Genomic DNA, 25,728 nt, shown 5'->3' on the forward strand with positions numbered 1-25,728 from the left:
TCGACAGTCGCGATTTGTAACAATTTGTCTTGTGTCCCACGGCATTTTTTTAAAAATCGGGACTTTTTTAAAACCACCGCGGGACAAATGGTTACAAGTCGGGACTGTCCCGCCAAAAGCTGGACATCTGGTCACCCTACCCTACCCCCAACCTCCGCCCTGCGACCTTGGATCCCCCTAACGCCTCCTACCTATTGGGATGGTGAGGGGTTTTCGCAGCCTCTCCTCTCTGATCCGCTGCCCCCATTCTTGGGGTACCTCCTTTCCCCCAGCTATGAAACCCCACCATGACTCTGTGAGTCCCTGTTTCCAGGCTCCATTCCAGACACCAGGTCCCTCCCCCGCCTCCCCACGTTGATTAGGAAGGGGAGAGGGAGTGGAATGGTGCGTTGTTGAGGTGATGAGAGCATGCATGTGGCGGGTTAGGTCTTTTGAGGGGGCCTGGAAGGTAGAGATGGGCAATGGGTCCCCCTGCTGAGATCTCCATTTGCTTGGGTCTTTATTCACAAAGGAAGAAGTGACTGAATTCAACACAGATGTGTTGAGCTTCCATGTTAGGTTATCATGCCGTGCCAGGCATGGGACAAAATCCTGTGTGCAAAATATGTAAGTCAAAGACAAGATATCCTACCCTGTCTAAAGAAGCCCACAAATCAGGGGAAACCGACTGGCATAGCAACGACTAACAAATCAATGTCAGAATAGGGGAGAGGCAATGGCAGCTAATATTTGTTATTTTCCTTAGGAGCGGGTTGTTATTCTAAGGCCTGTAAACGTATCAATTCATTTAATCTTCAAAACATTTTTTGGCATGCTGCGGACTTTTAGTAAGTGGTTTATGTGTGCCGTGAGATGAGGAAGGTTGAAAATCTCTGATCTGGAATATACAAAGGACTCTTAAAATTCAATCATAAAAAGACAACCTGTAGTGTTATACGCCAGGTTAATCCTAGTAAAGGATTTGGTTAAAAATAAAAATGCTATGATTGGTTGCAATATAGTGAGTCAGAAAAACAACAGGCACACATTTCTTTACTCTGTCAAGTCAGCCTGCACAGTGTCATTTCCTAAAGAGCATCTTGGGGTCTATCTTCTCTCTTCCCAGATTTCTGACTTTTGTGTCTAGTGTCATTCTGTGTGGCCATTGCCTAGGACAGTGGTCAGCAAACCTCGGCTAGCGAACCACATGCGGCTCTTTGGCCCCTTGAGTGTGGCTCTTTCACAAAATACCACAGCCTGGGCGAGTCTATTTTGAAGAAATGGCATTAGAAGAAGTTTAAGTTTAAAAAATGTGGTTCCCCAAAGAAATGTCAATCGTTGTACTGTTGATATTTGGCTCTGTGGACTAATGACTTTGCCAACCACTGGCCTAGGAGATGGGCCCACCTTTTATTATTTTTTAAAATATATTTTATTGATTTTTTAATATATATATTTTATTGATTTTTTACAGAGAGGGAGTGGGATAGAGAGTTAGAAACATCGATGAGAGTCATCAATCAGCTGCCTCTTGCATGCCCCCCACTGGGGATGTGCCCGCAACCAAGGTACATGCCCTTGATTGGAATCGAACCTAGGACCCTTCAGTCCGCAGGCTGATGCTCTATCCACTGAGCCAAACCGGTTTCAGCTGGGCCCACCTTTTACACCTGTGCCCAAGTAGCCTCCATTGGGCTCCACCTCTGACAGTGGAGAATGACTCTGGATCCCCATCATAGTGTTTAGAATGGAAACTCCTACAAGATCAACAAAGCTCTCCTGCTAATACCAATCATCTCCCTTAGTAAGAATGGGGGGAGGGGAGGGAGAAAAGAACCCTGGCACATAGTAAGTGCTGAAATGTGTTGGGGTACAAATTCTAAGCACTAAAGAGTTCAAAGGAGGAGGAAAGTAAATGGTGGTGGTGGGATTTGAGCTAGGTCTCGGTGAGTTAAGTGGGATTTAGATTCTAAAAGGACAGGAAAGGGCAAGTTGAAGAAAGCAACCTAAGACAAAACAGAGCAGGAAGTAATTTTTTTAAATAAAATATATTTTTATTGATTTTTTACAGAGAGGAAGAGAGAGGGATAGAGACTTAGAAACATCAATGAGCTGAAACCGGTTTGGCTCAGTGGTAGAGCGTCGGTCTGCGGACTGAAGGGTCCCAGGTTCGATTCCGGTCAAGGGCATGTACATTGGTTGCGGGCACATCCCCGGTGGGGGGTGTGCAAGAGGCAGCTGGTCGATGTTTCTCTCTCATCGATGATTTCTAGCTCTCTACCTCTCTCCCTTCCTCTCTGTAAAATATCAATAAAATATATTAAAAAAAAAAAAAAAAAAAAAAAAAGAAACATCAATGAGAGAGAATCATTGATCAGCTGCCTCTTGCATACCCCCTACTTGGGATGTGCCCACGACCAAGGTACATGCCCTTGACCAGAATTGAACCCGGGACCTTTCAGTCTGCAGGCCTATGCTCTATCCACTGAGCAAAACCGGTTTCAGCAGGAAGTAATTTCTAAAGGACAGGAAAGAGACCTAACCTTTCTAGAGTGAAATGATCCTATTAAATAGAAGGGGGAAATAATAAACTTGGGTTTATCTAGGGCAGGTCAGCTTATGAAAATCAAGCACAAGAATTAGACTTAGTTGAGCCAAAGGCAGAAAGCTATCAGACATTAAGGAAAGAAATCATAAAACAGAAGCGAACTTTTAAGTAAATATCCTATTCTGAAAGCCAAGGAGAATGAGTTTTGTGTTAAGCATGGCTAGTAGGGTTAAATCCTTCCTCACCATTAAAAAGCATGTCAAGCCGAAGCCAGTTTGGCTCAGTGGATAGAGCGTCGGCCTGCAGACTGAAGGGTCCCAGGTTGGATTCCTGTCAAGAGCATGTATCTTGGTTGCGGGCACATCCCCAGTGCGGGGTGTGCAGGAGGCAGCTGATCGATGTTTCTAACTATCCTTCTCTCTCCCTCTCTGTAAAAAATCAATAAAATATATTTAAAAAAAAATAAAAAGCATGTCAAAGCCATGTCAAAGGGTATGTTCTAGTAGGAGTGAGTCATATGCAATCCAAGGTCTTCTATCAGCATGTTCTGTTTGTTCAGTCTTGTTAAATGTCCCCATTTGTATTGTACAAAGGAAGGAAGGCAAACATGTGAAATTGCCACCGATATATATACAGTAAGCTTGTATGTCAGTTCCGGTTTCCGGTTCTGCCCGATTTACCTTGGCGCGCTTTTCCCAGAAGGCAAATATTTGGTGCTTTGAAACACAGGCAGAACGAATTCCAGGGTGGGGCCCGTACAGCCCAACCTGCACAGTGAAGACTGGCTTATCCATTACAGACTTCAGATACAAATTACTTCCCTACAGGACAGGAGTGGAGGCAGGGAATGTAGTCAAAAGAATTAAGCTAGCTATCGGGAGTGTAATCATGTGACCCTGGGCGAGTCACCAATTTTTGCGTTTCTTAGAATCCTCATCTATAAAATTGGGGCTAGCCCTAACCCATTTGGCTCAGTGGATAGAGTGTTGGCCTGCGGACTGAAAGGTCCCAGGTTCGATTCCGGCCAAAGGCATGTACCCTGGTTGCGGGCACATCCCCAATAGGAGCTGTGCAGGAGGCAGCTGGTCTAATGTTTCTCTCCAATCGATGTTTCTAATTCTCTATCCCTTGCCCTTCCTCTCTGTAAAAAAATCAATAAAATATATTGAGAAAAATAAAATAGGGGCTAAATGTTTCACATTTCATGGTGTTGCTTGAAGAAGCAAATAAGATCACATATTAAAGATTGCCCATTTATGTTGTTTAAACAATTAAACCGCAAACAGACCTGGCTCTTAGGCAACAGGGATGGTTGATGATGCAACGAGAGTCTCAGCTGATCAATGACTTCATCTCAAGGGAGACATTTTTAGATGGAACCTACCCTGGACACTTCTTACTAAAAGTCAGCCATGGCAGGTAACAACCTCCCAGGCTGTGTTTGGCAGCTCACAAGCGCCTCCTGGAGGAGCTACTAAGAACTGAGAGGAAAAAATAGGTTCTTGATGTACAGGCACAGACAACCTGTTAACAGACCACACATCCAGACAAAGCAAACCTCCTGAATCCTCGGCATTTTAGTTGACACATTCAGTATAAAATTAGAAACAGGAACATAAATGCCGTCATGCAGCCTATTCAAGTGTGGATGTTGAGCAATTGCATACAGGAAGCATGAGAGTTCCCTGCAAGTATGAAAGTACATCCCTTTTGAAAGATGAAAAAAAAAAAGTTCATCCGTATTTAAATATGCATTGGATAGGAAATGATATGGAATGCATTAAAGGGTGAATAATGTCTTCAAACCAGAATGTTAAATGGATCTAAATCTGATATTTCCCTTATTTCTCACTGACTCCCTAGAGCAATGTTGTCCAATAACAATATGATGCTAGCTACAAATTTAAAATTTCTACAAGTGACATTAGAAAGGTAAAACAAAGAAGATGAGACTAATTTTAATAATACATCTTAATTAATACAATACATCCAAAGTATTACTGTTTCAACTTGTAATCAATGTAAGATTCTTAACGAGGCATTTGACATTCTTTCTTTTATATGAAATCTTTGAAATCTGTTATGTATTTTACACTTACAGTATATATTAATTCAGATTAGACACATTTAAAGATAGCATAGCTCAAGAAGGCAGGGATTAAAAACTAACATCAGATTCATACCATACATTTGTACATATTTGTACATTATTTTGCATATACTTATTTTAAAGAAATGAAAAGCTTAAAAATTTTTTAAATTTTTTTAATTGATTTAAAAGAGGAAGGGAGAGGTAGAGATAGAAATATCAATGAATAGAATCATTAATTGACTGCCTCCTGCATGCCCACTCCTGGAGATCAAACCCACCAGGGCATGTGTCCTTGACCAGAGTTGAACCCTGGACCCTTCAATCTGTAGGCCAAAGACACTCTAACCGCTGAGCCAAATCATCTAAGGCTTAAAATTGTGTTTTGGAATTTAACATATTTTGGCCAAGCTCTTTTGGAACTTTTGTGGAAGGAGAAAGAAGGATGGTGGTTATCTCAAGATCCACCAACTTTTTTTGTTTTGTTTGTAATCAGAGGTTGAGATTATTGTTGGGATGTTTGAGAATCTCATTGCCATTTCAGATGAATCTGAAGACCTTAATAAAAGGATAAGATACAGTTATCATTATGCTCCTAGTCATTAAGTGCAAGTTATGCATTTATTGTGTATTTCTCATAATTACCTCACACACATTTACAATTCTTGACAGTGAAACCAAGATTGATATTGAATGGGTTGGCCCTGGCTCAGTGGATAGAGCGTTGGCTTGTGGACTGAAAGGTCCCAGGTTCGATTCTGGTCAAGGGCATAGTACCTTGGTTGCAGGCACTTCCCCAGTGGGGGGGTGTGCAGGAGGCGGCTGACCGATGTTTCTAACTTTCTATTCCTCTCTCTCCCTCTCTGCAAAAAACCCAAATAAAATATATTTTTAAAAAAAGAAGTTTAAGTTAAAAAAAAAAGTTTGCCTATGGTCCTTATGACAGTGACTGCAGGTGTCAGCGGAACCACCACTGCTGAGAGGAAAAACAAATCTTCCCCAACTTTTGGGGAGGCTGTCCAGGCTCCCCTAAATTCAAAACCTAAATTTAAAGAAAAGAGAAAAATGATTTCAAAGGAGCAATGGAAAGGCTAGGCTATGCAGATTTGCTGTGCTGGGACCACCTGCCACTGTTCACCCCACCCACTTGCCCTCTGGTCGCCCCAATATCCATTTGCAACAAAACTAGTCTCCCATTCATCCCATGTCCCTAATCCAAGATGCAAATCTGGAGCATCCACAATGAGAGGGCGGGAGTTCGCGATCACTTCCGGGTTACCTGGGCGGGGGGCGGGGCCAAGCCGAGGACAGCGAAGACTGCGGCGCCGCCGCAGGAGGAGTTAGGGGCGGGGCTGCGCCTGGGCGTTGCCTGCGAGCCAGAGGGCTGGCTTAGCGCATGCTCACACGGGGCTGTCGCTAACTCCACTTCCGGTGTTTGCCTGGAGCTGGGATTGCATTCAGCTGAGAGGTCCCGCTGCTGGCGGTAAGGGCCGAGGGTACCCTGCACCCATCACTGCTGGCGGGAGCGGGGAGGGACTTCGGTGAACTTGGCAATTGCATGACACGCCCGCAGGATTTGAGAATCTGGGAAGGGAGAGCTGCTTGTATCAAGACTCCATAAAATGCATGCGCGTGGGGTTAAAAATCTGGTACTATTTAAAACCCATGCTCCTAACTCTAGAATTTGATTTATTTTATTTTATTAAAATTTCTTTATTGATTAAGGTGTTACCTATGTGTCCTTATTCCCCCATTGCCCTCACCCTCCTGGTATTCATGTCCATTGGTTAGATCCATATGCATGCATACAAGTCCTTTGGTTGATCTCTCTCCCTAACTTCTTCCTCCCCTACCTTCCCTCTGAGGTTTGATGGTCTGATTGATGTTCCTCTGCCTCTGGATCTGTTTTTGTTCATCAGTTCATGTTGTTCACTAGAGTCCACAAGTGAGTGAGATCATGTGGTATTTGTCTTTCTCTGACTGGCTTATTGCACGTAGCATAATGCTCTCCAGGTCCCATCCATGTTGTTGCAAATGGTAGGAATTCCTTCCTTTTTACTGCAGCGTAGTATTCCATTGTGTGGATGTACCACCGTTTTCTGATCCACTCATCTGCTGATGGGCACTTGGGCTGTTCTCACTTCTTAGCTATGGTGAATTGTGCTGCTATGAACATAGGGGTGCCTATGTCCTTTCTGATTGATGTTTCTAGCTTCTTGGGATATAGCCCTAGAAGTGGTATTGCTGGGTCAAATGGGAGTTCCATTTTCAGTTTAGAATTTGATTTGGAAAGCTTTCGCAGGCATGATGATGAGCAGCAGAATTTGAGGCAAGGCTACTAGTTAGAAAGTGAAGGCAGTAAGCTAGACCCGGTGTGAGGGTGAACTAGGGTGCTGGCGTAGGATTGCGAAGAAGGGGGAGATGGAAGTGCCAGCAGGCAGCCATCAGCAGGACCCAATGAGCCATCAGAATGGGGAGCGAGGGAGAGGGCCCTGAGCATCTTGAGGGTTAAGTCCAGGCTCAGCTTGGCCCGTGGCTGTCTTTCTAGATTCTTCTCCCGCCCTCAATTCTTTATATATATATATATATATATATATATATATATATATATATATATATATACTATTTTATATTATATATTTTATTTTATATTATATATTATATATTTTATTGATTTTTTACAGAGAGGAGGAGAGAGGGATAGAGAGCTAGAAACGTCGATGGGAGAGAAACATCGACCAGCTGCCTCCTGCACTCCCCCTACTGGGGACATGCCCGCAACCCAGATACATGCCCTTGACCGGAATCGAACCTGGGACCTTCCAGTCCGCAGACAGACTCTCTACCACTGAGCCAAACCGGTTTCGGCTGTCCTCACCTTTCTTGTGACCTCAGTCCACGTTACATTTATTCACTAAGAACCTCAGTGTTTTTTCAACATGAAATTGGGAGAAAATAATACTATTTACTTCAGATATCTCTAAGGATTAATTTAGGTGATTTATATGCCCGTTGTATAAAAAGGGCCCAGTAAATGGTAACTCCTATTACTGTTATTATTGTACTGTTTTGTTATTATGCAGTTTTGCTGTTTCTTCCTTTATTACATTTTTAAAAATTAAAAACATATACCTTTATTTGATTTGAGAGAGGTAGAGATAGAGATAAATAGAGAACATCAATTTGTTGTTATACTTATTTATGCATTCATTGGTTGTTTCTTGTATGCGCCCTGACCCAGGATCCAACCCCAAACCTTGGTGTATTGGGTGGATGCTCTAGTCCAGTGGTCGGCAAACTCATTCGTCCACAGAGCCAAATATCAACAGCACACGATTGAAATTTCTTTTGAGAGCCACATTTAAAAAAAAATATTTTTATTGAGTTTTTACAGAGAGGAAGAGAGAGGGATAGAGAGTTAGAAACATCGATGAGAGAGAATCATCGATCAGCTGCCTCTTGCACACCCCCTACTGGGGGTATGTCTGCAACCAAGGTACGTGCCCTTGACCAGAATCGAATCTGGGACTTTTCAGTCCGCAGGCTGACGCTCTATCCACTGAGCCAAACCGGTTTCGGCAGCGAGCCACATTTTTTAAACTTAAACTATGTAGGTAGGTACATTGTTATTAACTTAATTAGGATTCTCCTAAGCTGGCCTTTGCTAAAAACTCAAGGGGCCACAGAGCCACATGTGGCTCGTTTGCTGCAGTTTGCGGACCACTGCTCTAACAACTGAGCTACCTGACCAGGGCTGCTGTTTCTTCCTTTAGATTTGAGTTGTTTCCTTTTTTACATCAAGGGGCTGTATCTTATCTATCTTGGTGTTTTCTTGAAACATAGTCTTTTTTTTTTTTTTTTTTTTTTTGCATGGATCATTTTTTTTTTGGTTGTTGCTGACAAATTTATATTTTTAAAAGGAATTTCTAGATACCCTTAATTTTGCTGATCAAGTGGTATGTACTAGACTAAGAAACGTCTGTTTTTCTGTGGAACTCAGAAGGCCGTGGAGTAAGACATGCAGACAGTAACTGATCTTCTCGGTTTGAAATAGGGATGAGCGATTTCAGCGAAGACTTGCTGAGGCCCACGAAGGAGGATGACCCAGCGGGAAGGAGCGTCCGCTCTGGTTCAGGAATGCGTCTTCCTTGGCTCCAGAAGCACGTGGAAAGTGTGCGTAAGTAAAACACCGGACAGCCGTTTTACCTTCCGTGCAAGTGATGATAAGATCCCATGCGAATGCAACAGGAATAACCAAGCTTGATTCACTTTGCAAGATAAGAATAAACAGATGACAATTTCTTATGCAGCAGCCAAAAAGAAATTTAAAAAAAGATGATTTTTTGTTTTAGAATTCTTTAAAAAAATTTTTATTGATGTTTTACAGCACATGTGTCAAACACAAGGCCTGTGGGCCAAATCCGTCCCGCCAGGCCTTGCAATGTGGCCCGCACCGCGCTGTCATCACTGCACTCCGCTGCGTTTCCATCACAATGACAGTTTATGACTGTTCAGTAAACCATTCGGCCCGAGATTTAGGCTGGATTTTAGATTTTGGCCCCTTCTCTGATTGAGTTCGACACCCCTATTTTACAGAAAGGAAGGGAGAGGGATAGAGAGTTAGAAACATCGATAAGAGAGAAATGTTGATCAGGTGCCTCCTGCACCCCCCCTACTGGGGATGTGCCCGCAACCAAGGCACATGCACTTGACTGGAATTGAAGCTGGGGCCCTTCAGTCCACAGGCCAATGCTCTATCCACTGAGCTAAACCAGTTAGGGCTAGAATCCTTTTTTTTTTTTTTTTTTTTAAATACATTTTATTGATTTTTTACAGAGAGGAAGGGAGAGGGATAGAGAGCTAGAAACATCGATGAGAGAATCATCGATTAGCTGCCTCTTGCACACCCTCTACTGGGGATGTGCCCTCAACCAAGGTCCATGCCCTTGACTGGAATCGAACCTGGGACCTTGCAGTCCTCTCTGTAAAAACTCAATAAAATATATTTTTAAAAAAATGAAAGGGTGATTGACAGATTTGAAGGGTTTGTTGACATCTCTACATTAGTCTTTTTTCCCCCATTTGCTAAACTAGTTAAAATAGTGTGGGATAGTTTGTTGCAAATGGAGCTAGCTTTAATATTTGGGATGGGCTGGATTAAGGTAATACCCACTGTTGTACTTGTTAATACTCCGGTTTGTCAGAAGTAAGTTTTTGAGCTGTTGAGTCAGGGTCACTGAGTAAAAGACTCCTCTCTTTGCCCAACTAGTGTGGCTCAGTGGTTGAGCAACAACCAGTGAACTTGGCGGTCACGGTTTGATTCCCAGTCAAGGCACATGCCCAGGTTGTGGGCTTGATCCCCAGTAAGGGGTGTGCAGGGGGCAGCTGATCGATCGTTCTCTCTCATTATTGATGCTTCTATCTTCCTCCCTCTCCCTTTCTCTCTCCAATCAATAAAAACATATATATATATAAATATATATATTTATTTTTTTTTCCTGATTTTTTACAGAGAGGAAGGGAGAGAGTGAGAGAGAAACATCAATGAGAGAGAATCATCGACCAGCTGCCACCTGCACACCCCCCACCGGGGATGTTCCCGCAACCAAGATACATGCCCTTGACCGGAATCGAACCTGGGACCTTTCAGTTTGCAGGTCGATGCTCTATCCACTGAGCCAAACCTGTTTCGACAATAAAAACATATTAAAAAAGAAATAACAAGACTCCTCTCTCTAATCCTTATAGCGACCCGAGGGAAAAAGGAGAAGGATTTTGCTCAGACCACAAGCGCCTGTTTAAGTTTCATCCAAGACGCCCTGCTGAAGCACCAGTGGCAGCGAGCAGCCGAGTACATGCACAGCTACCTCCAGACCCTGGAGGACTCGGACAGCCAAAAGCGGCAGGCCGCGCCCGAGGTGAGGTGGGCGAGTGCGGGAGAGGTTTCTGATCCCTGGGAGTTCCAGAGTTCCAGCTCCTTTTGGTGGACACGGTTCTGATCTTCACCACCTTTTCTTCACCTCAGAAGAGGATTTTTTAAAAAAAATATATATTTTATTGATTTTGTACAGAGAGGAAGGGAGAGAGATAGAGAGTTAGAAACATCGATGAGAGAGAGTCATCGATCAGCTGCCTCTTGCACACCCCCTACTGGGGATATGCCCTCAACCAAGGTACATGCCCTTGACCGGAATCGAACCCGGGACCCTCAGTCCCCAAGCTGATGCTCTATTCATTGAGCCAAACCGGTTTCAGCAGAGGATTGTTTTTATGTATCTAACTGCTAAGGCCAAACTCTGGAGTCCTCTTTTTTTTTCATGTCCCATCTCTAAACCAGCGTTTTTCAACCGCTGTTCCGCGGCACAGATGTTGCCTGGTGTGCCGTAGGTGCAGACAAGACAAGAATTTTATAATTTTTCACTATTTTGTTTACTTAATATTTCATAATAAAGTAATTATAAAATACTTTCTTTGTGTTTATTTGATTCCTATTCAAGAGAATTACTTTATATATAGTCAATATAGGCACAGAGTTAAATTTTTTAACATTTTCTAATGGTGGTGTGCCTCGTGATTTTTTTCATGAAACAAGTGTGCCTTTGCCCAAAAAAGGTTGAAAAACACTGCTCTAAACCATCGGAAAGGCCTGCTGGCTGTACGGTCCGATTCCCTGGGGTCTGACCAGGCTGCCCCTGGACGCAGGCCGCTGCCATCCCACTGAGACGGCCATTTGCCCTTTTCTTTGGAGAGCCAATTTTTTTTAAAACTTCTTCTAATACCACTTATTCAAAATAGACTCGCCCAGGCCGTGGTATTTTGTGGAAGAGCCACACTCAAGGGGCCAAAGAGCCGCATATGGCTCGAGAGTCGCAGTTTGCCGACCACGGGTCTGGGGCTTTCGTTGGACACGCAGATTTCCTGGGCTCCCCCCCAGGTCTGAATCCGAGTCTGAAGTCCCTGCAGTGTTTATTTAACAGGCAGTTCTCGTGTGCAACCAGGTTCAAGTGCACTTGTGACAGGCCATCTCCACATTTTCTTTAAGCTCCAGAGTGCTCCAGTCTGGCATTCTGCCAATGTAGGTCTTGGCCCCTCTAAGCTGGGAAGACTGGTTTTACAGTTATACCAAACCACCAGTCTGTATGTTTATAGAAATAACGGATTTAAAAATTCGCTTACATTTACTTTCAGGTTGGTGTTACTGAATTGCTTTAAAACGGAGTCAGAGAAACAGAGTTCACAGCCATGGAAAACGCAGAGCTCCACGTTCTGTCAGCAATGTTGTGGGGCTGTGGGGAGGAAATACCTTCTATTAAAATGTGTCTGTTGCTGATAAACATTCTTTTTTTTAAAAAAAACATATTTTATTGATTTTTTTACAGAGAGGAAGAGAGAGGGAGAGTTAGAAACATCGATGAGAGAGAAACATAGATCAGCTGCCTCCTTCACACCCCTACTGGGGATGTGCCCACAACCAAGGTCCATGCCCTTGACCAGGATCAAACCTGGGACCTTTCAGCGGCAGGCCGACACTCTATCCACTGAGCCACACCGGTTTCGGCTGATAAACATTCTTAAATTGGAGCCCTAAATGGAGGTTACATATAGTCAGTAGTTAGCAAGCTTGCTGGGATCTCAGGAAGTATCTAGTCCATTGCTCTCATTTTGTTTTTTTCTCCTATGTTAGTTAAAATGAAAAAAAAAAAAAAAATTTATTGATTTTTTACAGAGAGGAAGGGAGAGATATAGAGGGCTAGAAACGTCAATGAGAGAGAAACATCGACCAGCTGCCTCATGCATACCCCCCACTGGGGATGTGCCCACAACCAAGGTCCATGCCCTTGACCGGAATCGAACCTATGACCTTTCAGCCGCAGGCTGATGCTCTACCACTGAGCCAAACCGGTTTCGGCAAAATTTTTATCTTCAGTGTATATCCTAACTGCCTGCCTGCCTTTAGACTACTGATTTAAAAATGGCACTGTTATAATTATCTGGTATTTTAATTGGTGGGAAGGACTTAATCACATGTGATACAATATTAGTTTCACTGGGTGAAGGCTAGTGAAATATCGATGGAAATGGTAGCCAGGGAAAGAAATGACAGGTTGCTTTTGAATGAAATAATCAGGAAAAAAAATAGCTTTCTTGGGCAGACATGGGTTAAGGCAAAGGTTTTACATTTTTGATAGCAATTTCTGTTTTGACAGATGATTTGGAAACTCGGAAGTGAAATTCTCTATTATCACCCCAAAAGCAGCGTGGAGACTTTCAATGCCTTTGCGGACAGGATGAAGAATATCGGCGTCATGAATTACTTAACGGTAAGAATGTGGGCTTTGAGAATTTACTTTTGAAGTGTTCTTTTTTTTTTTTTACAGTAATGCTATTGAGTCACAATCTTTTTTTTTTTTAAAATATCTTTTATTGATTTTTTACAGAGAGGAAAAGAGAGGGATAGAGAGTTAGAAACATCGATGAGAGAGAATCATCAATCAGCTGCCTCCTGCACACCCCCTACTGGGGATGTGCCCGCAACCAAGGTACATGCTCTTGACCGGATCGAACCTGGGACCTTTCAGTCTGCAGACTAATGCTTTGTCCACTGAGCCAAACTGGTTTCAGCCAAACTGGGAGTTTGAATATGTGCAAACGTTTCCCTCCCAGCTTTCTGGAGACATAATTGGCATATCACACCGTGTAGGTTTAATGCGTACAGTGTGATGATTTGAGCCTCGTCATGGAAGAGGCAGTCACAATGAGGTGAGTTGGCGCCTCCTCCATCACATGTCACGTGATTACGTTGTGTTGTTGTTCTGGTGAGAACCTTAAAGCTCTACCCTCCCGGAAACATTCGAGTATACAATTATTAACCGTTATTAACTCTGGTTACCGTACTGTATATTAGAATTCCCGGAACTTACTTATCTCATAGCTGAAAAGGGGTGCCCTTTGACCGATATTTTCCCGCCTCCTCCACCCTCGGCCCTTGGCAGCCACCAGGCTCCTGTCTGTCTCCCGGGCACAGGTTCTTTCCCTCCATCACGTGGTCCTCTCTCTGTAAGCTGACATCCTTTTTTATTTTTATTAATTATTACGTTATTTTTTATTGATTTTTTTTACAGAGAGGAAGGGGGAGGGATAGAGAGTTAGAAACGTTGATCAGCTGCCTCTTGCACGCTGCTCCCTGCCGGGGATGTGCCCGCAACCAAGGCACATGCCCTTGACAGGAATCGAACCTGGGGCCCTTGAGTCCACAGGCCGACGCTCTATCCACTGAGCCACACCAGTTAGGGCTGTAAGCTGACATCCTTTCACTCTCACCCACCTCGTACTGTCCCACCCCTCTCCCCTCTTCGCTGGATTGACATTTCGGGTCTCGGGGGCCTGTGCCGTTACATCATCTGTGTGCTACCAGGACCTTAGCCCAACATACGTCCTATGTGTACGGAGCTGTCTGACGAATGGTTTTCTAAGCAGCTCACAGGTCCCTGCATGTTCTTGTTACGGTTGCAGATCTCCCTGCAACACACGTTGTACCTTCTGCACCATGGGCTGCTGGACGACGCCAGCAGGAATCTGAGCCAGGCGGAGACGTGGAGATACGGCGAGAAGTCCTCGTCCCAGGAGGCGCTGATCAACCTCGTCCAGGCCTACAAAGGGCTTTTGCAGTATTACACCTGGTCTAAGAAGAAGAAGGAATTGTCCGAGCTTGGTGAGTGGAAACGGGAACTGTTTCTTTAGGCCAGTGGTCGGCAAACTCATCAGTCCACAGAGCCAAGTCTCAACAGGACAATGATTGAAATTTCTTTGGAGAGCCAAATTTTTTAAACTTAAACTTCTTCTAACACCACTTCTTCAACATAGACTCACCCAGGCTGTGGTATTTTTGTGGAAGAGCCACACTCAAGGGGCCAAAGAGCCGCATGTGGCTCGTGAGCCGCGGTTTGCCGACCACTGCTTTAGGCGGTAAGACTGGATCAGAAGGACACAGGGATCTTAAGGAGTAAATCTTAATCCCCGACCTCCCAGCCGAGCTTTATCCTGATGTTACGGAGAGCAGATGTCTCTGTGGATGTAAAGTTCTCCATCATTTTTTATATTCCGATGTATCAAAAAACCTTTTCAGACAAAACTTAGATGATTCATAAATTAAGTTATGATCACTTTAGATTCTTTGCTGTTTTTAAATATGATTTCCAAGAAAGGTGACCATTTTCTTCAGCAGGCATTATCGCATATCATAAATGTTTCTTCTCGTGGGTTTGGAATGGGGTTTAGTGTGTTTTATTGTATAATGCTGTTTCTCAGAATATTATGTTTAAAGAGGAGAGGAAGATAATGCTGTTTCATCCCTGTACAAAGGTTATAACAGACCTTTTTTTTTTATTTCAGAGAGAGGAAGGGAAAGGGGGAGAGAGAGACACATCGATGATGAGAGAGAATCATTGATCGGCTGCCTCCTGCACCCCCCCAACCCAGGCATGCGCCCTTGACCGGAATCGAACCTGGGACCCTTTAGTCCGCAGGCCAACGCTCTATCCACTGAGCCAAACCGGTCAGGGCTGGACCAGTCAGATCTTTCGATGTCCTGTGTCTGTCTTCTGTTTCTTCAGTTCACCTGGCTATAATGCCCGCTGCGATATTTTTTATTATTTTTGAACAGGCTAGTTAATGCTGATTAGGTAAGTTTTCAACTCAATATTTACTTTCTTACACGTGGTCAGGCAGAACTGAAGCAAATATTTGACGACAGAAGCAGTTGGAACCTGGCACTGATGCCCTCTTCCCCGCGGACAGGTGATCCAGTCCCTTCCCGTGGCAGCCCTTTGTTCCGTAGCAACAGGAGGTGGAGATGGCATTACACGTGGAGCTCTTTTTAAAAATATATATATATTTTATTGAGTTTTTAAGAGAGGGAGAGAGAGAGAGAGTTAGAAACATCGATGAGAGAAATTCGATCAGCTGCCTCTTGCACACCCCCTACTGGGGATGTGCCCGAAACCAAGGTACATGCCCTTGACCGGAATTGAACCCGGGACCCTTCAGTCCGCAGGCCGACGCTCTATCCACCGAGCGAAACTGGTTTCAGCTCAGTCTTATCCTTTAAATATTTGTCTTCACCAGCAAAACCACCAGGGCCCGAGCTTTTCGGTGGGTAGTTGCCGATTGCTAATTTGTGGTCAGTTCTGAGTGATTCTTAATGAGTCTCTGGTCTTTTTGATTAGATGAGGATGACTATGCTTACAGCACGGCCTCTCAGAACATGTTCAGCCACAGCTGGAAGACGTCCATCAACTTCTCTGCTCTGATTCAGACGCCCGGGGTCTGGGACCCTTTTGTGAAGAGTTATGTAGAGGTAAGTAGACTTCCCATAAAATTTTATTAGTTTCATTTTTTTAAATTAATTATATTTTTATTGATTTCAGAGAGGAAAGGGAGAAGGGAGAGAGAGAGAGAGAGATAGGAACATCAGTGATGAGAGAGAATCATTGATTGGCTGCCTCCTGCACGTCCCCTACTGGGGACTGAGCTTGCAACCTGGACATGTGCCCCTGGCTGGAATCGAACCCGGGACCCTTACAGAATGTAGCTCAGATATTATGTGTGTTTTTTTTTTTTAAAATAGATGCTGGAATTCTATGGGGATCAAGATGGGGCCCGAGAGGTCCTCACTAACTATGCCTACGACGAAAAGTTCCCGTCCAATCCCAACGCGCACGTCTACTTGTACAACTTTCTAAAGAGAGAGAAGGCGCCACGAGAGAAACTGATTAGTGTGCTTAAGGTATAGATCTTTTTTTTAATCTTTATTGTTCAGATTATTTGTTTATTTATTTATTTATTTATTTTTTAATTTTTTTTTTTTAAATATATTTTTGATTTTGTACAGAGAGGAAGGGAGAGAGATAGAGAGTTAGAAACATCGATGAGAGAGAGTCATCAATCAGCTGCCTCTTGCACATCCCCTACTGGGGATATGCCCGCAACCAAGGTACATGCCCTTGACTAGAATCGAACCCGGGACCCTTCAGTCCCCAAGCCGAAGCTCTATCCATTGAGCCAAACCGGTCTCGGCTATTGTTCAGATTATTACAATTGTTCCTCTTTTTCCCCCCCCATAGCTCCCCTCCACCTGGTTCCCACCCCATCCTCTGCCCTTACCTTCCCACACTGTCTTCATTCACGGGTGTACGATTTTTGTCCAGTCTCTTCCCGCACTCCCCACACCCCTTTCCCCCTGAGAATTGTCAGTCCACTCCCTTTCTAGGCCCCTGGTTCTATTATATTCACCAGTTTATTCTGTTCCTCAGATTTTTTATAAGGTATAGATTTTTTTTTTTTTTTTTAAAGATTTTTAATTGGGTACTAGAAAGAGAGGAAGGGAAAGAGATAGAAAGATAGAAACATCATTCTGCACGCCCTCTCCTGGGGATCGAGCCTGCATTATGGGCCTGTGCCCTGACTGGGAATCGAACCGGGAACCTCATGGGTTGACGCTCAACCGCTGGGCCTGTGTGAAGTAGATTTTTTCCTTTATTTTTTTCTTCTTCTCAGTTTTGACGTCTGAAAAGAAATTAAATTATTAAGTGTGATAAACAGTATAAAAATGTATGAGAAAATAAAAAGCCTCCATCTGTTTTCCCCTACACCTCTGATTATCTTGTTATTATCAGTGATTTTTAAACAGTAGCTTTACAGAGAATCCTTTCTGTACCCGAAATGAAACTGGATAAAAGCTAAGTGTCTTTTAAATCCATGATTCATTCTCTGAAGGGCTATTTGAAAGTTAGCTGAAGTTTGAGAAATGCCTTTTGCATGTGCAAATATCACAAGATTATCCTTTCTTCCAGATTTTGTATCAGATTGTACCATCTCATAAGCTGATGCTAGAATTCCACAGATTACTGAGGAAATCAGGTGAGTTGTGTGTGTGTGTGTGCGTGTGTGTGTGTGTGTGTGTGTGTGTTAAATCTCTGTGAGTAGACGAGGCGGTCAGCAGCCCAAGGCCCCTGGGCCAAACCCATTGCTCCCCCGATCGCAGTTCTGGAGCCCAGACACTCCCATGCACTGACGTGGTCCATGCATCCATCCCCCCCACTCCCACAGTCACACACATGTCTAACTTTTGACTCCCAAAAGCCTTAACTTCTTATGGCCCACTGTTCACCAGAGGTCATACTTATCACACACATTTTGTCTATTGTGTGTATTATTTACCGTATGCTTACAATAAATAATACACATATTTTAATAACGCCTGAGTTAGACATGATGGATGCCCCTAACTCAGGCGCAGAGTTATATAGCTCCGTGGTCGGCAAACCGCGGCTCCCGAGCCACCTGCGGCTCTTTGGCCCCTTGAGTGTGGCTCTTCCACAAAACACCAAGGCCTGGGCGAGTCTGTTTTGAAGAAGTGGCGTTAGAAGACGTTTAAGTTTTAAAAATGTGGCTCTCCAAAAAGATTTCAATCGTTGTGCTGTTGATATTTGGCTCTGTGGACTAATGAGTTTGCCGACCACTAGTGAAGCCCATTCAGAGATCAGAATCCGCATTCCGACTTCAGTAGCATGGACTGAATTATTGCATTTCTCAGATTCTTCACAGGAGAGTATGAGTACAATGAATTGTTTTTAAGTTTTTGGCCAAATCAGAGGCTTACGGTTCAGTAATGCTTTATCAGCTGATGAAGTAAGTGATTGTCTCGGCTTTGTGTGCCTCAGTTTCCCCTGTGACCTCACTGCTGTGACCATTGCAGACCAAGAAGAGCACCGTAGACTGGGGCTGGAGGTGCTGTTCGGTGTCTTGGATTTTGCTGGATGCGCCAAAAACGTAACTGCTTGGCAGTGTTTGGCAAAATATCTGCGACAGATCTTAATGCGGTAAGAGACTCGCGGTCTTTGTTGCTGGGTCAGCATAAATCATAATACTTCCCAGTATCAGAGCTGATAATATGTCAGTTTTTAAGCAAATAAAGTTTTTGCTTATGTTTTTGGGTTTTATTTTTTAAAAAAATATTTGTTATTGCTTTTAGAGTAGGGGTGTCGAACTCAATCAGAGAAGGGGCCAAAATCTAAAATCCAGCCTAAATCGCGGGCCGAATGGTTTACTGAACAGTCATAAACTGTCATTGTGATGGAAACGCAGCGGAGTGCAGTGATGACAGCGCGGTGCGGGCCACATTGCAAGGCCTGGCGGGACGGATTTGGCCCGCGGGCCTTGTGTTTGACACATGTGTAGAGGGAACGGAAGTAGATGAAGCCCTATCTGAACGCCTGCTGACCATAAGATTCTTAAAGGCAGAAACATGTCCTATTCAGTTTTTTTAAAAAATATATATTTTATTGATTTTTTTTTTTTTTTTTTAAATATATTTTATTGATTTTGTACAGAGAGAAAGGGAGAGAGATAGAGAGTTAGAAACATCGATGAGAGAGAGTCATCAATCAGTTGCCTCTTGCACACCCCCTACTGGGGATATGCCCGCAACCAAGGCACATGCCCTTGACTGGAATCGAACCCGGGTCCCTTCAGTCCCCAAGCCGATGCTCTATCCATTGAGCTAAACCGGTCCCGGCATATATTTTATTGATTTTTTTACAGAGAGGAAGGAAGAGGGATAGAAAGTTAGAAACATCAATGAGAGAGAAACATTGATCAGTTGCCTCTTGCACACCCTCTACTGGGGATGTGCCCGCAACCAAGGTACATGCCCTTGACTGGGATCGAACCTGGGACCTTTCAGTCCGCAGGCCCACGCTCTCTCCACTGAGCCAAACCGGTCTCGGCATCCTATTGAGTTTTTGAACCGGTAGGAATTCGACCACAGGACACAAATAGGTCCTAAATGTGTATTTGCTCAATTAAATCATTCATGAACTCTCAGCCTTGTCCGTTTCAACTGTCAGACCTGTGTGTCCATGTATTTATATAATAATACCTGAATTTGGATAGTAATTCTTTGTAGTATGTAATTTAAAATGAAGTTTTAAATGAATTCTTAAATAGTAATAATAGCTAACATTTATGAAACATTGGCCGGGAGCTTGAATGAGATGGCTGTATTGCGGGACCAGTTTCATCCTGATAACAGTGCTGTGCGCTGGTGCCATTCATATCCCCAAGGAAATGGAAGCTCAGAGAGGTTAAACACCTTGGCCAGGGTCACATAGGTAGCGAATGGAAGATCTGAGATTTGAATCGGGATTTTGACTTCAGAGTCTATGGCATTAACCACACCGAGCCACACTGGGCTGGCTGTTTAGTTAAATGGAAACTAGGACATAGAGATCCACAAGAACTGGAAATGATGTGGTTTCATGCGTGTGCCCTGCCCCTGCCAAACCCAGACGTTGGTCTGAAAACGTCTTCCTCTCCTCCTAGTTCATCGACTCTGCTTCTGTTCCCGTTCTGACAGCCCAGATCCGTCTCCATCCCTGACCTTTTTCTCTTCCAGAAGCCATCCTGCCTGGATTCAGGAGGAGTGGAATTCCAGGAAAAGCTGGTGGCCAGGCTTTCACTTCAGCTCCTTCTGGGCAAAAAGCGACTGGAAGGAGGATAGAGCCTTGGCTTACGAGAAGGCGTTTGTAGCCGGGATATTGTTAGGAAAAGGTATGTGTTCTCTTTTTATCTCAAAAGTCTCTTGTAGGCGATTTTGAAATATGAGTGTGACCATTCTCTCATCTGACAGCTCGCCTCCTGTGGTACCTTAGGTTGTTTCTGTGTCTCTAGGCTGTTGTGAATAACGCTACAGTGAAAAAGGGATACAGGTATCTTATACTACACTTGATCTTAGCCAAAAAGCCGAGAAGCGATGGGATACATGTATCTTTATGGTGGTGTTTTAAAAAATACCGAGAAATTGCTGGGTCACATGGTAGCTTTCTTCTTAATGTTTTGAGGAGCCTCCATTCTGTTTTCCATGAAGGCTGCATGAAGTTACAATCCTACCATTAGGGTTCCCTTTTCTCTGCATCCTCTCCAACACTTGTTACTTCTCACCTTATCTTTTTTTAAAATATATATATTTTATTGCCCTAGCTGGTTTGGCTCAAGGGATGGAGCATCGGACTGCGGACTGAGGGGTCCCAGGTTCGATTCTAGTCAGGGCACACGCCAGACTATATCCCCAGTAGGGGGCATGCAAGCTTATCAATGATTCTCTCTCATCATTGATGTTTCTATCTCTTCCTCCCTCTCCCTCTCTGACATTAATAAAAATATAGTAAAAAAGAAAAAAAAAAAAAAAATATATATATATATATATATATATATATATATATACATATACACACACATATAATATTTATTTTTATAGAGAGGAAGGGAGAGGGATAGAGAGTTAGAAACATCGATGAGAGAGAAACATCGATCAGCTGCCTCCTGCACACTCTCTACTGCCTGCAACCAAGGTACATGCCCTTGACCGGAATCGAACCTGGGAAGTAAGGGGTGTGCAGGAGGCAACCGATCAATGATTCTCATTGATGTTTCTTTTCTTTTCTTTTTTTTTTTTTTTTTTTAATATATTTTATTGATTTTGTACAGAGAGGAAGGGAGAGAGATAGAGAGTTAGAAACATCGATGAGAGAGAGTCATCGATCAGTTGCCTCTTGCACACCCCCTACTGGGGATATGCCCTCAACCAAGGTACATGCCCTTGACCGGAATCGAACCCGGGTCCCTTCAGTCCCCAAGCCGACGCTTTATCCATTGAGCTAAACCGGTCTCCTCATTGATGTTTCTATCTCTCTCTCCCTCTCCCTCTATGAAATCAATAAAAATACATATTTCAAAGACAACTACAAAAAAGAGAAGAATCGAGGATAATTTGCTTTTGGAGCAGGTTCTTGTAATATATGAATGCCTTTCGCCTAAACAAGGGTGTGGGAGGCAGCTTAGAAAACCAGCTGAAGTTGACGCTTTATGTTGATGGATCAGAAACATCTTCGTATGTAGCAAGTAATACATTTCACTGGTGATGGCTCTGAGAGTGTGCTTAGACATGTTGGTATAGACAGTAAAACTCATTCTGATTCCATAATCATTAATATGTCAGGAATGAAGCAAAGCTAAAAATGTAGAAATATATTTGAAGAATTCAATAAGTATTAAAACTTTCTTTGTTTTATTTTTTTTTTAGGTTGTAAATATTTTAGGTATATTTCAAAACAAGATCATCAAGTCTTAAGGAAGAAATTTAAGCGGATGAAGAAGTTAGTGAAAAAACACAGTATTGTAAATCCCTGATACTGAATCTTAGTTATTTCAGCTTAGTAGCTACAGTGTAGTAGCTTAATGGATAATTATTGAATGTATTTATTTATTTGGTGGTCTATATGGCTATAAAAAAGTTATTTTTATATATTTTTATACTTTCTCTTACTAGTAGTTATAGCCAGAGAAACAGTCTCACTACCTTCGTTCTTGGTAAATAAATATTTTTCCTTTTTGTACTGTTAAATATATTTATTAAGGAATAACCTTCAAATAAAACATGTATTTATTTAATCAGAGAATACACCTCTACAGCAGTTATTATTTGCAGATAAGTTGCCTGACTTTGTGCAATAAGTCATAGCTTATAATAAGTGGAATTGTTAAACGAATTTCTTATTTCAGACTCTAAATGATATCCATGTTGGGTTTACTATCATGACAAATATTTTGGTGATGAGTTCCGTTGAGAAACTTTGGAAACCAAACAAGACCTAGTAAAGGACTCTTCCTCCTTCTCCTTCGGTGTTAAGACGGGACAGTGTGAGGCTGAACGACCTGATTCCAGGAGAGGAATTTGGGTCAGAGCAGGTGGAAGGGGCTGGCTGGTTTCAGCTGGCGCTGGCTTCGCTTCAGAGGGCTCTGGGCTTGTCTGCCTTTGTTTCTGTGTCTGGCTCAGCTGAGCCGTGCTCTGGAGCTCCCAAGTCCTCCCCTTTCTCTGGGGAACAAGGTACAGCATTGGCAGCTGGACAGGGGAGCAGACAGCCAGTGAAATAGGGTCCCAGGCTCACACAGTAGGCCCAGTGGAGAATGAGATAGTGTCCCACACAGTAGGACAGATGGGTGGTGTGCAGGAGGCAGCTGGTTGATGTTTCTCATCAATGTTTTCAACTCTCTCACCCTTTCTCTGTAAAAATCAATAAAATATATAAATTTAAAAAAAAAGAAAGGAAAAAAAAAGCCAAAACCGGTTTGGCTCAGTGGTAGAGCGTCGGCCTGCGGACTGAAAGGTCCCGGGTTCGATTCTGGTCAAGAGCATTTTCCTTGGTGGCGGGCGCATCCCCGATGGGGGGTGTGCAAGAGGCAGCTGGTCGATGTTTTTCATCGACGTTTCTAGCTCCCTATCTCTCTCCCTTCCTCTCTGTAAAAAATCAATAAAATATATTAAAAAAAATACTATTGGTTTTAAAAGAGAGAGAGAGAGAGGGAGAGAGAGAGAGAGACAGAGAGAGAGAGAGAGAGAGAGAGAGAGAGAGAGAGAGAGAGAGAGAGACTCCGTATATACCCCAGCTCTAGGAGGAGGCCTGGAGGCCTGTGCTGACGGGTTTCCAAGGAAAGCTGCCCCCTAAGATGGTCACCCCATTTGCAGGTTCCCAGTCTTGGGGCACTTCAGGATTTCATGGCTTTGCCCACAGACGTTGCGTACCAGCACTAGCCACGTGCAGACCCTTGCGTGAGAACGGGAGTGTTTTTCCTGCCTGGGTGGGACTCCTTTCCTCAGGGCCCTGGGCACACTTCCCCTCACCACATACCCCCGAGCACACGAAGGCAAAACAACCCACAAATGTGCGTGTTTCTGCAGAGCTGAAAGCTTGCAGGCCAAGACGAAGTGGTTAACTGCCCCACGTCCGAAATGAAAACCATCCCACACGCCTCGGTAGTTTGAATTTAATTTAAAAAAACCCGCTGATTAAGCCGAAACCGGTTTGGCTCAATTAGATTGAGTGTCAGCCTGCGGACTGAAAGGTCCCGGGTTCGATTCCGGTCAAGGACATGTACCTTGGTGGCGGGCACATCCCCAGTGGGGGGTGTGCAAGAGGCAGCTGATCGATGACTCTCATCGATGCTTCTGACTCTCTGTCCCTCTTCCCTCCAGAGAAACAGTCTCACTACCTTTGTTCTTGGTAAATACATATTTTTCCTTTTTGTACTGTTAAATATATTTATTAAGGAAATATATTTATTAAGGAATAACCTTCAAATAAAACATGTATTTACGTAATCAGAGAGTACACCCCTACAGCAGTTATTTTTTGCAGATAGGTTGCCTGACTTTGTGCAACTTATCTGCAAATAAGTTGCACAAAAATCAATAAATATATTAAAAAAGGAAAAAAAAAGAAAAGACTCTGGAATTCAGCGGGGAACGGAGGAAGGAGGATGGTTGCAGGCACCGGCTCCCCGAGCGGGCGTGGGCTGCTGCTTGTGTTGGGGAACGTCCCGGGGCTGCTTGCTTTGGGGGATCTCCCCGGGTGCACGCGGGCTGGGCTGCAAGGCCGGGGTGCCACGTGGCGCCCACAGCCCCGGGGCGCGGCGGGTCCGGCGTCGGGGAGAGGCGAGCGGGAGCCGGCGCCACAGCGCCACCTGCCGGCCGCGCGCGCGCACTGCAGGCGCCGCGCCTCCTGCCCCGCCCGCCCCGCAGCCCGCGCGCCGGACGCCCCTCCGCTGCCCGCCGTCCCCCCCGGTGCTGCGAGCACAGCCAGCCGGAGCCTCGCGCCCCGATTCCCAGCGATCGGGCCCGCCCGCAGGTGCCGGGGCGCTACGGTCACCGAGGATGGCTTTTCTGTTTCTTTCTTTTTTTCCTTTTCTCCCCCCTTTTCATTGCGGCCCAGCATTTCCTCTCCCGCGTTGCATCCCAAGCGCAACGAGGATGCTCGTATCCTTTGCATTTCGGGAGGAGAGACCCCGCTTTGCATCCATCGTGCCGGAGAGCGTTTGCAGAGGTGACTTTCCCACTTTGGGAGTTTCTGTTCTGGATGCATGCGAGAGCATGGGAAAGGAAAAAGAAAAGAAAGAAAGGGGGGAAAAATAAAAAAGGTAGCAAAAGGCCCCAGCAAGGATTGAACTCGCGATCCCTGGTTTACAAGACCAGTGCTCTAACCACTGAGCTATGGAGCCCCCTTGTTACCTGGGAGACCGCAATGCAAGGGCATTGGTGGCAGCCTGGCTTCAGCTGGCGGGCTTGAGAGACAGACCGACCCCCCAGGAGACTGACTGACCCCCAATCTCAGTCATGATGGCTGTGAAGACTGTGAAGTGCCAGAGGGAAAAAATGCCCACCACGCCACGCCACGCCACGCCACAGGTGGAAAAACAAAACAAACTCGAATCCCTAAGGTTAGGATCACAGAACACGGACGCCTACCTGCGGTAAGTGATGCGAACGGACAGAGGCGGGAAGGGGAGATGCAGAAGTGAAACGGGGTTACCGTTAGGTCGGGGTACAGCTCTGCTGTCGCTGGGACAGCTTGTCTCAAGTTTAATACTCACAGGGGCCTGGCTTTGGTTCTCAGGAGTAAGGTATTGGTTAGGGATGAGTTTATATATTTTATTTTTTATGGAGAGGAGGGAAGAGGGATAGAGAGTTAGAAACATTGATCAGCTGCCTCCTGCACACCCCCCACTGGGGATGCGCCCGCAACCAAGGTACATGCCCTTGACGGGAATCGAACCTGGGACCTTTCAGTCCACAGGCCGACGCTCTATCCACTGAGCCACACCGGTGAGGGCGGCATGAGTTATTTTTTTATTACTAGTTGAGTCTAAAAGTATTGTGTGCAGCTGGCTGGATGTGTGCAATCCCTGGCCTCTGGGCTGGCGATCAGGAGGGAGACAGACACTCCAGGGCCATGGTCTTGGGGCCCAGCGCAGCGATTCCAGTCTTGCTGGATTGGTGGAGGTTTGTGGTGTGACCTAATACGCGGTCCATCCTGGAGACCGTCCGAAGCCACTGTTTGCTTTCTGGTGCTGGGGGATTCGGTTCGGAGGAAGTTGATCTTCTCTCCGGTGGCGTCGTGAGGTCCCAGGCTGGGCACAGGCACCGGAGGGAGGACATCTCGGCCTCCTCCTCTGTAAAACGCGAGTGATGATGAGGATGAGGAGGAGGAGGATGCTGATG

The 25,728-nt window shown here is 44.6% G+C and overlaps 1 protein-coding gene and 1 non-coding gene across 6 annotated transcripts; one reads left to right on the top strand and one right to left on the bottom strand.

The window, feature by feature from the left end:
- Nucleotides 1-6,005: 6,005 nt before the first annotated feature.
- TAF1A (TATA-box binding protein associated factor, RNA polymerase I subunit A) lies at nucleotides 6,006-22,132 on the top strand. 5 transcript variants are annotated; one of them, XM_036453642.2, is made up of 11 exons: nucleotides 6,006-6,099; nucleotides 8,671-8,793; nucleotides 10,365-10,534; nucleotides 12,824-12,937; nucleotides 14,130-14,328; nucleotides 15,842-15,972; nucleotides 16,243-16,401; nucleotides 17,468-17,534; nucleotides 18,373-18,496; nucleotides 20,071-20,225; nucleotides 21,757-22,132. In XM_036453642.2, exons 2-11 carry the CDS (start codon nucleotides 8,673-8,675, stop codon nucleotides 21,861-21,863), a joined length of 1,347 nt encoding a protein of 448 aa, XP_036309535.1. In that variant the 5' UTR covers nucleotides 6,006-6,099; nucleotides 8,671-8,672; the 3' UTR covers nucleotides 21,864-22,132. The 5 variants fall into 5 exon arrangements, with proteins under 5 accessions (XP_036309535.1, XP_045443055.1, XP_045443054.1 ...); XM_045587099.1 differs by having other exon boundaries at nucleotides 6,084-6,099; nucleotides 8,620-8,793; XM_045587098.1 differs by having other exon boundaries at nucleotides 6,085-6,099; nucleotides 8,617-8,793.
- A 2,523-nt stretch (nucleotides 22,133-24,655) lies between these two features.
- Nucleotides 24,656-24,728, bottom strand: TRNAT-UGU. The gene has a single exon. It is a non-coding gene; the product is annotated as a tRNA-Thr (tRNA).
- Nucleotides 24,729-25,728: the final 1,000 nt, after the last annotated feature.

The sequence above is a fragment of the Pipistrellus kuhlii genome, unplaced genomic scaffold, assembly GCF_014108245.1.
Source record: "Pipistrellus kuhlii isolate mPipKuh1 unplaced genomic scaffold, mPipKuh1.p scaffold_m20_p_25, whole genome shotgun sequence".
Lineage (NCBI taxonomy): Eukaryota > Metazoa > Chordata > Mammalia > Chiroptera > Vespertilionidae > Pipistrellus > Pipistrellus kuhlii.

Bases quoted from the DNA above. Each gene is read 5' to 3' on its own strand.
- TAF1A (XM_036453642.2), top strand. From the start codon at position 8,673: ATGAGCGATTTCAGCGAAGACTTGCTGAGGCCCACGAAGGAGGATGAC. The intron at 15,973-16,242 runs GTAAGTAGACTT...TTTTTAAAATAG, and splicing joins TTGTGAAGAGTTATGTAGAG to ATGCTGGAATTCTATGGGGA. The intron at 18,497-20,070 runs GTAAGAGACTCG...TTTCTCTTCCAG, and splicing joins CTGCGACAGATCTTAATGCG to AAGCCATCCTGCCTGGATTC.